The following is a 15,255-nucleotide window of genomic DNA, read 5'->3' as shown; positions in this document are numbered from 1 at the left end:
AAAGAGAATTAACCATCAATGATTGTAAATGCTACTGAAACTAATGAATCTGACAAATGGTTACTGACTTCAAGATCCGTGTGGTGTTAGTGGTGCGGTAGAATATATTAACAAGTGGCCCAAAATGTCATAAACAGATATATAAACATGTGTTTGCAGGGGAAACATAGTCTAATATAAGATTTATTTTTGTTTAACTTTTATTTTTATGAGGTATTTTCTTATTTACATTTTACTGTGTAGTCGAAATGTCGACTTGGGAGAAAGGGGATGTTCTTGTTCAGAGCATGTTGATTGGCAAAGCATCGAACGCCTGACTCAAGAGTAAAACTCATTCTCATTCTGTTTCTTTATCATGACTTGAAAGAGAGATTGTAAACTTGTTATTTAGTTAATTAATGTGTAATGATACACCTGAGAAACAACTACCTCATCTGTGGTCAGGTACAGAAATATCATGACGTGGAGTTTTGAGTTATTGATTTTTTTAAATTACAAACAAGCATTTTTTTTTTTTTAACCATGTTTGAGGTTTAGTGATAGTCAACACGTTTGCTTGTCACCGGTGTTTTGGTGTAACGGGTGATCTTGTTAACTGTTGGCTTTCAGCTGAACAGAGTATGTAGGTGTCCTTGTAAAAACCTTAACTTTGATTCAATCCGCTTTAAACACATATGCATCTGTGTATTATCTATGCCAACCATTCGCGAAAGTTACTGTGAACAACCACACACACATTCAGCTGAAGGTCACCAGTTAACAAAGTCACTCAAACCAACAGAAACACCGGTTGCTCTTAACCAGACGTGATCCAGTCAGAATTCTGTTGAACTAGAATCTGCTGTATGATATCTAGTCTGACAACCCAACACAACAACCGGACATATTAACAATCTACAAAACAAAAACCCTATGACCTTGACTATACAGACATGTATCAGAGAGTTCTTTTTTCCACATTTGCTTACTGACGGTAGAGATGTCTGTGCACTTCTCTTCAATCTGAGATTAAAACGTACAACTGGAAAACTAGATATGGTTTGTAATAGCCAAAGAGCTAATCAAAAGTTATAAAAGACACACAAAACCTTCACCACAGAGCGGACTTATAATCATATCAGAAATGATTGTATGATTCACAGCCACTAATGCTGTGTCAGCCATTGCCAGCTACAAGCTAACAAACAAAGTAAAGATGCGTACCAGTCCTAGTACGTCTGGGAGACTCTGATTTTAGTGCACAATAGACTCCTTATCCCAGTCTGGAGGCTCAAACAGGTAATCTCTCAGATGTTTCCTCTTACGGGGGAAATAGACCAGACCTGAAACTACCTCTGCAGCCTGCAGATCACGAGTCAGACACAGCGGTCCACCTAGTGCGAGCAGCAGCCATGGGTGGGACAATGCCAGATTTTAAATTTCCCATTGAGGGTGAAAAAGTTGATGTGCTTCCAGGCCCTTCTCAGAGTTTTAACTTTTTATGTGTGAAAACCGTGTTAAACAAAACATTAATCATAGCTGAGTATTTTTAAGACCTGCCTGGAGGAAGACTTTAAATTTAGTCTAAAAATAAAACAGAAACTCATCTGTACTTTTAGAAACAAGTTGGGAAACAGATTGAAATGTTACATATTTTCCTCACTTGTGGCAAGAGGTTTTTGCACCAAATAATAGACAGAGATGTGTTCTGAGGAGAGGAAAAAAAAGCTTTTTTCAGTGTTAAACAGATGCAGAATTATCCCCAGTGCCCCCTCATCCCACTATCAAGGTAACATGAAAAACAAGAGAGAGCGTGGCAGCAGACGGGAGACATGACACAGAATGAAGCAACAGTGGAGGGAGAGGGAGCAGACCTTGTGAACAGAGATGAGAATGCGATAGAGGAGGGAAAAGAGGGGACAGATAGAGAGATGATGGAGGAGGAGGGGAGATGGGGAGTTTGCTGTTAAGGAGGGGTGGAGGCTTTGTAAATCGGAGAGGCTGGAGGCGCATTTGAATTCAGGCTGTGTGTCTCCTGCGCTAGCCGAATGTTACCTGCTCTAGCATGGCAACAGAGAGAGAGGGAGAGCGGTGAGCTTCAGCTGCAGCCTCCACACACACACACACACACACACACACACACACACACGTGCAGACACAGTCACAACAGGAGTGCAAAGAGTGACTCAGGTAAGCAGGACCGCTCCTGATGAGAGAGGACCCCTGAGAGAGGGAAGCAGCGTGGAGGAGTGAGAGATACTGGAGGAGGAGGAGGAGCTATAGAGCTGGGATTTTTTTTTTTTTTTTTTGAGGAAGAAGAAAACGGGAATCGCACAGAAACTGAAAAATCTGGACTCCCAGGTTGGGCTTACAAGGGAGGGATAGACGGGGATACAGGCAAGACGGATGTGGAGTGATGCTAGAGCTCTGATTGGATAAATCTGACAGACTACAGAGCACTGAGAGACACACACACAGAAGAAAATGACATTTAGTTTTTGGAGGAAGACTATTCGGGGGGCTTAAGACGGGGGCGGCTGGAAGGGAGGTTTTTTTCAACAGGGTAAGTCGGGACAGAGAGAGGGGTGAGGTGTGGTAGTGGGAGGGTAAATAAACACAGGATGGAAGATGAGACACCTGTCCTTCTGAGATGAGGTGAGGGGACACACACACACACACACACACCTACACACACACACAAGAAGACATACAAACCTCACTGCACATCCGACAGGTCCACGGGACAGGACGCAGGACTTTGAAGATGCTGCTGTTTGCCGTCCAGATCACCTGAACTCATCTGAGGACATAACTTATGAGAGGGACCAGCCAGGTGACCCTCCCCTGAGACAACCTGTGGACATAAGAGACTCCCAGAAGAGGTGGCGATCAGGTGGATCACCTGTGCCATGAGGATCCAGTGTGTGAGCCCGGCCTGAGACGACCCGCCCCGGAGGCTCCACCGGCCTGTCCCCTCCTCTTCCCCGCAACTGGATGTCTTGATGTATTGCTGTGGGCTGGGACACTGGCGGAGAGTGCAGTCCACCTATGTAAGTGACCATCGCAGCATCACATGCAGCACCCATCTCCGTGTTTTTGATCCCATAGCAACAGTGGCAGCAGAGAGGGAGGGGGGTGATACATCTGTAGGCACGGCAGCCTATCTCATACATATAATTTTACATGTGTAGTCTCGGTATACTTTTACAAATGATGATTCATTCACATTTCTAGCCAGCTTTCTTTTACATCTGCAGTCAAAAACCAAAGCAGTTGACCAGCAGCTGTGAGTGACTTACAACCTGTTATTCGCTCACTTCTCAGCCATGGTCTATGTGAGTTTTCTGCAGTTTATCAGGACAAACAGTGTCATTGTCTATATTGATCCCAGCACAGGACTTCGTGCAAACATTACCTAAAAGCATGCACGGGATGCTTCACACCTTCGGCTTGTTTTTAAGGCAACAGTTTGATTTCATCACCAAGTAAATGAAAGATACAGTGATTTTAAAGACATGACAGCTGCTTAGAAGAGCTGTTCTGCTCAAGTCATGTGTCCTGGCTGAGCTGTGTGAAGGAGCAGAGGAGCGTGGGAGGACAGACAGGTGCAGTTATCTCATTACAGTCCAGGTTTTACTGTCCTCTCAATGACAGAGAGGTGCAGGGAGGGCACTGACTCCTCTCCTCCACCTGTTTTTTCTTCTTGTCTTTCCACTAACTCTCTCTTCCTCTCCTCTGTGCCTTCAGTCATTGTTGCTTCTCTCTTCATGTGTCTACACAACCTCCGTTAAGTCCTGTTGCCGCTGATACTATAGAGTCTCCGAGCTGTGCATTGTGTGATGGCGCTGACTGCAGAGGACCCTATCACAGACACATTCCTACATGAAATAGGCTTACTGTCAGCCCTCAACACTTGATAGGCTGTCAGCGCAAAGCCTCGCAGATTACCACATACTGTTCTGCTGCATGCAATGTGTGCCCACCTCAGCAACAAGCCGGCAAAGAAACTTACAGAATTAATAAAAAAAAGCAGTGACACATCAAGAGGAGTGGGATCTGGTGACAGCAGTCAGTGTCGTGTCAATGGTTTTGTGTGCTTATACGACAGTTTAGCAAAAGCAAAAACCCTGAGACGAGCAAATGCATGTAAATATAAGGAAGTCAAAATAAAATCTGCAAACTTAGTTGTTTAGATGCACTCAGGTCTGAAAGATTTTGATAAATGGTCAATGTGCTTCTGCCTAATGTGCTGCAAGTACATTACTCTCTGTTATTTTCACTCCATTTGCTGACTTACGCAGTCAACATCAATGATGTTAAAAGAAAGATGGATCAGTGTAACTTGGTTTTGGTCAGTGGGGGCTAGATATTTCTCTAATATTTGCCTCTTTATTATAAAATACTGGATACTTTTATTTCATCATGGATTAGAAAGTATTCTAATGAAAATGCCTGGTAGGGAACATCTCTCCAAAAAGGTTAGGAACCACTGGTTTAAGATACATTTCTGATTTGGCACATGATACGCATCCAAATCAACTAGGGCTGCAACTAGTGATTATTCTAATGAAAGATTAATATGATGATTATTTTCTCAATTGATGGATTAACCGACTTGTCTTTAAATGTCAGAAAATAGTGTAAAATGTCCATCTCGGCTTCTTAAAGTTCAAGGTAATGTCTTAAAATGTCTTTTTCCCCCTCCAAAACCAAAAGATATTCAGTTTATGTGATAGACAAGGAGAAAATAAGGAAATATTCATGTTTCTGAGGCTGAAAACAGCATTTTCTACCATTTTTGCATGAAAAATAAATAGATAAATGATTGTTTTCAGTCGATTGACTAATCGATAAGTCTATTAATTGTTGCAGCTCTAAAATCAGCAGATGTTTTGGTAACACTTTACAATAACCCTCATTTATAAATGGCAAACAGATAGTTTATTAATGTTTAATCATCATTTATAAACCATATATAGGCCTTTTAGAATGGTAAATACATAATTTATTAATGTTTAACTAACTAAATAATTTATAAATGACAAATAGATGGTATATTAATGTAAGTTTATAGTTACTTTACCATTAAAAATTAAATTATAATTAATAGTTTATTAATAGTTTTAGTTGCACTCATTTTAACATTTTTAACAGCATATTAAGTATGTTAATGATTTTTAAATGATTCATAAACCTTTAAGAAATTGGTTGAAAACATTTAAAGATTAAATATGTATAGCACTTTGTTAATGGTTATTAATTGTTTATAAACCATCTATAAACATCACTTAGTTGGTTATTGTAAAGTGTTACCAATGTTTTATATTAAGAAATATTTTGCTCAAAGCAACAATCCCACAGTTGTTACATCTCAATTTTCCCAGGATAAACCATGCTGCATTTTAAATTCATAAGTTTTTGGTGATGTGTCTCCAGGTGTGGCCTCTGCTGGCAGAGAACAGAGCTGGATTACCTTAAGTGCTTGCCTGGCTCTCAGGGGGAGCTTAACATCTCTCACTGTTCTCTGCTTCACTCTCCGCTCTTCTCATGATGTCAGTGTTGGGGGCCGTTTGGCCGACAGGTGAAGGGCTCAGTTATCCTGATCATATGAGTCTGGTAAAAACCTTATAGAATATGATGCAAAAGTCCATTTCCAGTAGTTCAAGTGAAATAGTCCCAACCATGTGTAACCTTACGGATTGATTAACACGCAGAGGGGCTTCAATTAAGGAGGCCACAACAGTCAGTGTGGGTCAAACACATGCCATTTATTTTACAATATTTAAAACTCTATAAAACACAGTCAAGAAAAGTCATATCACGACTGGGAAACCAACCATCCACTGCCTAGGACACTGGGAGTATACTAGATATTCAAAATGAATATAAACCCAACACTTCAAATAAACACACCACACTAATTCAATGTGCAACAACAAACCATATCACCATCTAAAGTGAACTCCCAGCATTTCACATGTATTAAGTCATATAGATGGACATACTTTTCAGAGGCCAACATTTACATATTAAACATACTTTTTAAAATTGGTCTTTTAAAAGATCAGAGACTCTGAATTTTAGGTCTCCATTAAATGTAAGCCATTGTCATTCTAATTAGAAGAAATTAAATAAATTAGGACATGACATGTTTCATTCTGTGTGTAATGGATCTATATAATGTGTTATTTCCACTTTTTGAATTGAATTACTGACATAGATAAACTTTTCTGTGATAGTCTAATTTATTTGGATGCACCTGTAGAGAAAGAAAGGAACAATATTTCAGGAAACAAATAACTCTGAACCTCACATTCCTCATGCATGTGTGATTTATTATCTTTACAATTCAACCATAACACTCAGTGGTTAAGCCAGTCATTGTTTTTTGTGACTGTATTTCTTACTTTTAATAAAGGGAAGACAGTTTTACTTGCATAACTTGTTGCGGTCTATCCTCTCAAACTCAGACAAAGGTGGTGTTCATTTGTGAAGATTATCCTGCTGAACAAAACACAGAAGCATCAGAAATGTGTGTTTGCCACATAGCTTATTTTCTGCATTAATCCAAAATCCAATGCAAAACTCCTATAGGTGAATTCTGAATAGACCCCATGGCGATGCTAACTTCCGGGTTGGCCTACAAAAATATGTGTCATTTCATTTGCTCTCTATTTTAGAGGCTTGTAAGAAACCAAAAGATAATTTTATGGTAGTATTTCAAAATATCCTGAAGTTTTGTTTAGGATTTTAAGATTGTGAATGCCTCAGCATGCCTCATATCAGTAAAAAAAAAAAGTAGTAAAAGAAAATCATTGCTTTACCGTAGATAACAGACAGAGTAACAGCTGCGTTTCTGATAATCACACGTCGCGTTATGTGAGATGCTTAGACGTCAGACTAACAGAACTTTATCTGTCTGATTTTCAGTAACGACAGTGAGTTTTTCTTCTTACCTGTAGCTGAGTTTTTAAAATCTGACTACTGAAATATACATTTATTTATGTATTTATTTGACTGCTCTCTGTATCAAGTCTTAAATCTGCAGAGGAGATGAATGTAGAAGTCCTACAGCAGTGAAAAACGTTCTCAAAGCGTGAACAGAACATCCTGCTGAGTTTAGATTCAAACAGGAAACACTCTTCGCTCTGATCTTACCTCCAGTGTTGATTTGGAAATTTTCAGTTTTAGTCCAACATTTCTGCCTCCAGTTTCATTTAATGTGCCGGATGCAGCATCTCTTGAATTTTTTATAGGTAGTTGTGATTCCTTCTCTTCCTGTAGCCTGCTTCTGTGGAGGTGAATCTATAAGGGCCGCTGATCCATGCAGCGCTGAGGTGGACATTGATTGTAGCGTTGAATAAAAATCCTGAGGATTTGAAAAACATGCTGCAAGCTGTGGTCGGTATTGACTTGTTTCCACACTCAACACTCACACTGCTATTTCCTTCTTCCCCGGAGGCGGTGGGATTGTAGATCAGACGAGTTTCTGTGTAGGACCGAAAAAGCTCTTCAGGGCTGCTCAGCCTCAGCTCTTTCTTTATTTATATATTCTTAGAAATTCAGTTTGTAGGAGTAAAGCAGGGTTACAGTAATTGCTTATAAAGTAAATAAATAAATAACTTGAAGTTTATAAACCTTGAATTAAATATCCTGTGTCCGACTAGAAGAAGCATTTGGGTTGTGATTTTCTTCCCGTCAATGATAAATGTAATCAAACTGCTGTTTGTTCATCAGAAAACATTTTACACTTAAAGGAACGGTTAAAAATAGTGGGAAACGCACTGATGCTGCATTAATATGCTGTCGGAATAATAACAAAATTGAATTGCTGGGAAAATTCAAACATTTCTGCTACACTGTAAAAAATGTTTGTAGAAATTACAGTAAAACACTGTCAAATTACATCAGAAATAGGTCGTAAAATTGAACATTGTACATCACTGTAGTAGATACTTTTAATTACTGTAAATTAAAGAATAGCATAAAACTTTAAATTCTACTGTCATAAACTGTAGAAAACACACAGTTGTGCTGTAAAAATAAACAATTTTCATGTAAAATGAATGGAGAAATTCCATGATGACACAATTATCCTGAAAGTAATGGGATTATTCAGTATAAATTACATTTTTTTTGCTGATATTTACATTTACATACGCTCACTGTATTTCTTACGGTGAAGTTCTGGCAACCACAGCTGTTGGTATTTTACCTTAAATTAAACAGATTTTTTTTTACAGTTCAGGGCGAGGTGGATGGATGAATCAAACCAACCCAGGAGTTTGCTGTTCATGTCCCGTGTGAAACCAGAAGTCAGTGTTGAGTTATTTTAAGTTCACGTAACTTCTATAACTACGTAGATACAACATGCACTAACATGCATGTGTTGTGTGTTCTGAGATGGTCTTCTGCAGACCTTGGTTGTAACCAGTGGTTATTTGAGTTACTGTTGCCTTTCTATCATCTCCAACCAGTCTGGTCATGTTCCTCTGACCTCTGGCATCAACAAGCTATTCTGGTCCAGAGAACTGCCGCTCACTGGATAATTCCCCTTTTTCGGACCATTCTCTTTAAACTCTACACTGCAAAAAAAGAAAAGTTGGGTGAACTCAAAATTTCAAGGCAACAAACTCCGATAAAATATTAAGTTGGACAATTAAACTAAATATTTTAAGTTTTGTTTTTGAGTTTGCTCAACTCTGAATTCAGATTTTGTCAAACTTATAACTAAGTACTAACTTATAATTTTACATTGTAATAACTTTTAATCCTTACTTCTGCTAACTTCTGCAATGTGCTGAATTGGCACGATTGTAACGCCGCTATGAAATGTCAGCTAATGTTGCGACCACAATTTTGAGTTAGCATTGATACGCTAATGGCTACTCTTGTAGCTGTAACAAGCAGTGCCGCTAGCATCAGCTAGCCGCTAGCATCAGTTAGCCGCTAGCATCAGTTAGCCGCTAGCTTTCGCTAATGACCGAATTTCACAACAAAGAAATAAGAGTTATCAGAACTATTGTCCCTTGTTGTGAACCCCAACTTAAAGATATAAGTAACAACAACTCACCAACTTGTTTTTGAGCAGACAACTGGCTTCCTTTGTTGTGCTAACTTACATTATTGCCCTAAATGTCAATAATTTATATTTCCAAGTTTTACCAACTTAAATCACTGTTTTAGGCCCAAAAATACAAGTTGGCTTTTTTGCAGTGTAGGGATGGTTGTGTGGTTGGCAGTCTCTGAAATACTCAGACCAACAACCATGCTACGTTCAAAGTCTCAAATCTTCCCTATTCTCATTCACGCTTTGGGCTTCAGCATGTCTACAAGCCTAAACACATTGAGTTGCTGCCATGTGATTGGCCGATTAGATATTTGCCTTAACGAGCTGTTGAACAGGTGTACCTGTGGCCGTTGAGATATGTAAATGCATTTTCAGGTAAACCATGACCTTTTCCTAAACTTTACCAAATGTTCTATGAATGTGTTCTCTCATCTATGGATTTCCTCACATGTCTAAGCAGTTTGCATAGGGTCATATTTATACAGATCCTGTGCATTTAAAGAGCTTTGAGGGCTTATCTTTTTTCAAAAGTGTAAGGAATGGATTAAACTGTGTGTTTATATCCATTAATGTGAAATGTATAATAAAAAAAATGTTGGTTTGTAAATCCCTGTGTATATAAAAAAAAAAAAAACCTGTCGATTATAGATTTTTGGTTGTGTATGGATGTTTTCTTACTTTGGAGGGACAGGCTCACTGTTTCCATCAGCTTTCAATTATGCTAAACTAAAGTGATCACCTCTTGGCTCCAGCGCCACGCTTTAAGCACAGACACGAGAGTGTTACAGTATCGATTTTCTCATGTCGCTCTCATAAAGAAAGCTAATAAACGCATTTCCAAAAAACGACTCCTTTTAAAAACACTCCTCCTGTTGCAGGTGCTGGTTGTGCATCATATTCAGGACACTGTGACTCCAGAAGGGGCTCATGTTAAAACTGTGATTGGCAGAGAAAGAGACATTCATCTGTAATACAATCAATCTCTTATTCTATCCATCCATCTTTTCCTCTCTTTGGCCATCAAAAAAACAGAGAAAAGCTGTATACAAAATTACAAATGTGCTTTTCTGTTTTTGTGGAAAAGTCATGGAGAAATATTCTGTATTTCACAAGAACCAATTCAATCAAACATGTTTATTTTCTATAATCTCATATTAGAGATCTGTGTCAGCGTGCTGTGCTCGCTGACTGACCCTCTCCAGTCGTCTGTCCTCCCTCCTCCACTTCCTCCATCCATACTCACTATCCCTCCATCTCTCCACCTCTGCTCTCCTACCCCTTCATCCCTTCTATCCTTTTTTTTCCACTTCATCCATCTCTTCTCCGTCTCTCCTCTCCCAGATGTTAGGAGGGCAGGATTGGCCGTTTGCTGGCCCCAGCCTCCGGCATCATGGAGGAGGGGCATCAGCCAGATGTTTGGTTGCATATTCATACAGGGTTTATGAATCTGGAGAGAGCAGACAGCCACTGACGAGGAGAAGGAAGAGGAAGATTCAGGTGGAAGACTGAAGGAACTTTTCTTCATGTTCTATATTTGCATCCGACAGGCACTTTTGGAGTTATCTTTGTTTCTTCCTCTCACTCCCACTTCTCCTCCTCCTCCTCCTTCTTGAGTCAGTTTTGGATCATGTTTAGCCGGGTGTGATTGGAGGGCAACGCTCCAGGCAGATGTAAATCTGGTGAGGGTTGTTGGCACAAAGAGAGGGGGGGACGGTGGAGGACGTCAAATGAAAAGCCCGTCTCCGTCTCCGAGCTGGCTGCTGCTGCTGCTGCTGCTGCCGAAGGTGGACTGGGATCTGTGTGTGTGTGTGAGGACGCTGAGTGTTTCGGGAGTCGGGCCCTTGACCTCTCCGTCTGCGAGCCATGTCAAAAGTGCCCAAGAACAAAAATGTCTCCTGGGTGAGTACTGGCTCTCTGGCTGGTAGGAGGAGTAGAGAAAGGGTGGAGGAGGGAGGGCTGATGGTGGATTATAGGAGTTCAGTTTGAGTGCTTTTTTTTATTTCTGTCAGCATTATCTGCTTTGGAATTTGCTATCTTTGGCTGTAATTTCTCAGAATGAATGCTACATATGTATTTTTAGGACTGTCAAGTTACAGCGTCATGCTTATTCAGCTTTGAACCAAAGAAGAAGCAGGTTTTATAGGCCAGACTTTACAGGCAATATCTGTTTTTTCATGCTGGTCAGTTTTCAGATTTTTGGCTATATGCTTCCATAACATGTTTTCTTTTAGATTAGTAGGGGGAAAAAACATCCCAAAAACACATTTAGGTGTTTATTTTCCCACAATTTTTCTATTTGTGTCTGAAGAGATCTCCTTAATTTACTAAAAGTATTAGAACATTAGATGATGTATCATTTGTAAATATAATTTCAGATCCAATTGTAATATTTTTTAAAAAAAAGAAAGCTTCATGGTGATATATATTCAAATTTTGACTCAATTTATTCCTGAAAATGTGACAAGAATGTATTCTTTTTATGGCTGAGGAAAAGAGAGATACCCCAAATTCCCTCTGTAAAAACCTTTGACTGATATGTCAACAAGATAAAACCAGGATTTTCAACCTGGCTTTAAACAATTTAGAAAACTTGTAATACAAAAAAAATCCCTTTGTACCCTATGTCTTACAAATACAGTTTTTTTCTGAAACTCTCCACTTCAGTCACACTGACATACACCACACTTTCAGTCCTGTATTCCTGTATTATGAAGGTTTTTACAGAATCTTGAAATGTTTGTAAATTAGTGCATATTTCCTGAGATAATGCTTCATTTGCATTTCAGAAAAAATGTAATACAAAACCATTGGGTGATGTAAGTAATCAACTAGTGAAGTTTCATGGTTTACCTATAGTCTCTTGCCTGAATTTAGGATTCCCGATAGAAAAAAGAGCAGATAAAATCACTGTCTTTTGATGTCTCTTTTGCACATCTGTCTTGATGTGTCCAACATCTGTGCAGTGAGAATTATCCTAAAGCCGTCTGTGCTCTCCTCCAGCCTGCTTCACACCCTCCTGCCCAGCCAGCTGAGAAATAAAAGAGCCTTAAAAAAAAGAAAAAGAAAGAAAAGGTGATGATTAGGCTCAAATCAATGAGTGTGAAATGGGAGGGGCTAACGTGTGCTGACATTGCATGAACACAGATTACAGTTTAATTAAAATACTTTTCAGCTGTGTTCAGTTGCATTAAGCAGTAATGAGTTGTGGAGTCTTTTTTTAGCTGAGGGCAGATGTGTGGTTTCTAGCTGTGTGGACACAGCGGAGGGCAGAGAGGAAGGCCGAGGTCTGGAGCTTTGCCTGAAATTGTGCGTGCCATCTATCTCTGCACTGTAAAAAATGTTTGTAGAAATTACAGTAAAACACTGTCAAATTATATCAGAAATAGGGCGTGAAATTAAAAATGTAATATCACCGTAGTAGACACTGTAAATCAAAGAATAGCACAAAACTTTTACTTTTTTCTGTCATAAACTTTAGAAAACACAGTTTTGCTGTAAAAAATATTAGATTTTTCATTTAAAATGAATGGAGAAATACCATAACGTCACAAGGACATAACTACCCTAAAAATAATAGCAGACCAAAGGACCTAACAAAGGACCTAAAATGACCAAAAGAGTCACAAAACGACCAAAAAAAGAGACAGAAAACGACCAAAAGAGACACAAAACCATCAAAAAAGACACAAAATGACCAAAAGAGACACAAAACTATCTAAAAAGACACAAAATTACAAAAAAAAAGACAGAAAACGACCAAAAGAGACATGAAATTATCAAAAAAAGACACAAAATGACCAAAAAAATACGTAAAATTATCAAATGAGACACAAAATTACCAAAAAGAGACACAATAGGGATAAAATGGCAAGTGATTTTTCAGTCTAAATGACAGATTTAGCTGATATTTACATTTAAATTTACAATAGAAAACCCACTCACTGTATTTGAGTAGAAAACCCACTCACTAATATTTTTTACAGTGTGCCTCGGCAACTCCCGACTACTGCCCTGCACTACTGTCGCCAGCTTGACAGCACATACACACACTCATACTCACACACTCACACATACAGACACATTCTGGTTGTAAGAAGCTTAGGGACAGATGTTTGTTTATGTATGTGTGAGAGCACATGTGCACGTGAACACATCAGGCGAGTGAGATGACTGACGGGTTTTTTGCAGCTTGCTGTGATAGTGGTCTTGTTTGTAGCACAAGCTGAACTGTTTGTGTAATGACCTCTCTGAAGAGGGAAATGTAAATGAAGAGACAGGACACGGTTGAACCCTTTGCCAGCTTCATTACAAGTAAAAAAACATAATTTATCCATTTTACATTCTCATGTACTCATTAATACACAAGAGAATAACCTTACTGAGAATATACACAGTATTTCTCTCAGACTTTAACCCTATAAAGCCTGAACCGTGAAATAATTGCCAGAAAATTCTAAATTTTCAAAACTGGAGTGTTTGTTGAACTGGCTAAAAAAATGTTTAATTCAATATCAATTTTCATATATGAATTTAAGTTGGATCATATTTGATACGTCAGGTCTTTTTGTGCAATTTGTTGCTCACAATTTGCTTTTCTTGAACTCACATAATCATATAAAACCTAATATTTTTAACCAAATAAAACTTTGACTTTCCTTTTAACATTTTCCTCAAACATACAAAATATTTTTTTCCATATAAAACAACATCATACATCTGCTGATATGAAGTTTTCATGCAGCAATGACAGATCCACCAGTGGAACCAGCAAATCATTTTTGTTACATCTGGTATTTTTGTGAAATTTGTTGCTCAGTTTTTTTAATCATCAATTCATGTATTCATCAGGTTTTTCAGGAAAAAAAATTATCACACTGATGATGTAGAGGTCTCAAAAACATATGTATCAAATATGATACACTTGGCTTTATAGGGTTAACACACGCGCACACAGTACTTTCCCAGACCTGAGAATATTAACAGGGAGGCACAGGTGGCTAGTTAGCTTAGCTACTGCTACTCGACAATGCTACAACAGCGACACACAACAAAAGATACAAAATAACACTTCCGACGACTCTCTATTTTACGTCCGGGCACTCACGAATTATGAACAAAATATACCTACAACCACATTACACAATTACTGTGTTTTTCGTACCTGAAGGGGGAAATGTAAATGAAGAGACAGGACACGGTTGAACCCTTTTTAATATAATTTTACCAAACGTATAAACATATTTATTTTATTTATTCTGTGTCTTTAACCACACATGAAATCATACTATCACATTTGTCTCTGGATCAGGTAAAAAAATATGTTCTTCGTATCTTCACAGGTAAATTAAAACACATTACCATGTTCATTCTGAGGCAGTATTCACCTTACGGCAGAAAAATAAAGCACTACCGCCGCTGGTCCACTTTGCTGCAGGTCAGATGTTGGTTTCTAACTGCTTGCAAGTTTTATAAACTCTCTTACCTAATTACCAGGAAAAATAACATTTTGTAAGGACTAGGGTGTAGCTCAGTAGCTCAGCTGGTTGAGCATGAGCCCCATATACTAATGCTGAGTCTTTACTGCAGTAGGACAGGTTCACTTCTGACCCATGGTCCTTTGGCTCATGTTGTCCTGTCTCTTTACCTTCCTGTTAAATGTTTTTAGCTGTGCTATCAAAAAAAGGAAAAAATGGGCCCAAAAATAATCTTTAAATAAAATAACAATATTTTTTTAACTTACAAAAACGATGTGAAATCTGTTAAGACTTGAACAACGTGTTTGTAAATAACCTTATAGTTGAATGCTAGCGCTGACATTTCACGCAGAAAACATTAGTCTTTCTTTGGTCTCATGATTTTGTATTGCCATATTATATTTAAAGACACTCTTTATTAATGTTTGCTTCATTTTTAACAGAGCTTCTTTAATTAAGCTATTGTACAAATACAAAAAAAATTGAACTTCCATGTGCCATGGATGTAGAAACAGAACAGGGTACAACGTTGGAGGTGGGCCGCCATTCATTCCTTTTTTTAGCGCAAGAAGGTGAAAAAATGTGACTTCCACTGGGTTAGCCACCTCCTTCCGGTTTAGTGCTCCGCTAGCTTGGGGTAAAATTATGTAAATGTTCTAGACTTTCCAAATGTGATCGGACTAAATAGGTCAAATTCTTCAACTTCAGAGTTTTTGGGCAGGGGTTGTGATG

The 15,255-nt window shown here is 38.6% G+C and overlaps 1 protein-coding gene across 1 annotated transcript in view; it reads left to right on the top strand.

Annotated features, from left to right (window-relative positions):
* Positions 1-2,928: 2,928 nt before the first annotated feature.
* Positions 2,929-15,255, top strand: part of cacnb2b (calcium channel, voltage-dependent, beta 2b) — a 54,780-nt gene continuing 42,453 nt past the window's right edge. The window contains exon 1 of the mRNA XM_059344553.1: positions 2,929-3,029. Coding sequence (XP_059200536.1) covers positions 2,982-3,029 — 48 coding nt within the window. The 5' untranslated portion in view covers positions 2,929-2,981. The remainder of the gene's footprint in view (positions 3,030-15,255) is intronic.

Source organism: Centropristis striata, chromosome 11 (assembly GCF_030273125.1).
Source record: "Centropristis striata isolate RG_2023a ecotype Rhode Island chromosome 11, C.striata_1.0, whole genome shotgun sequence".
Taxonomy (NCBI): domain Eukaryota; kingdom Metazoa; phylum Chordata; class Actinopteri; order Perciformes; family Serranidae; genus Centropristis; species Centropristis striata.
This window is presented reverse-complemented; position numbering and strand designations above follow the sequence as displayed.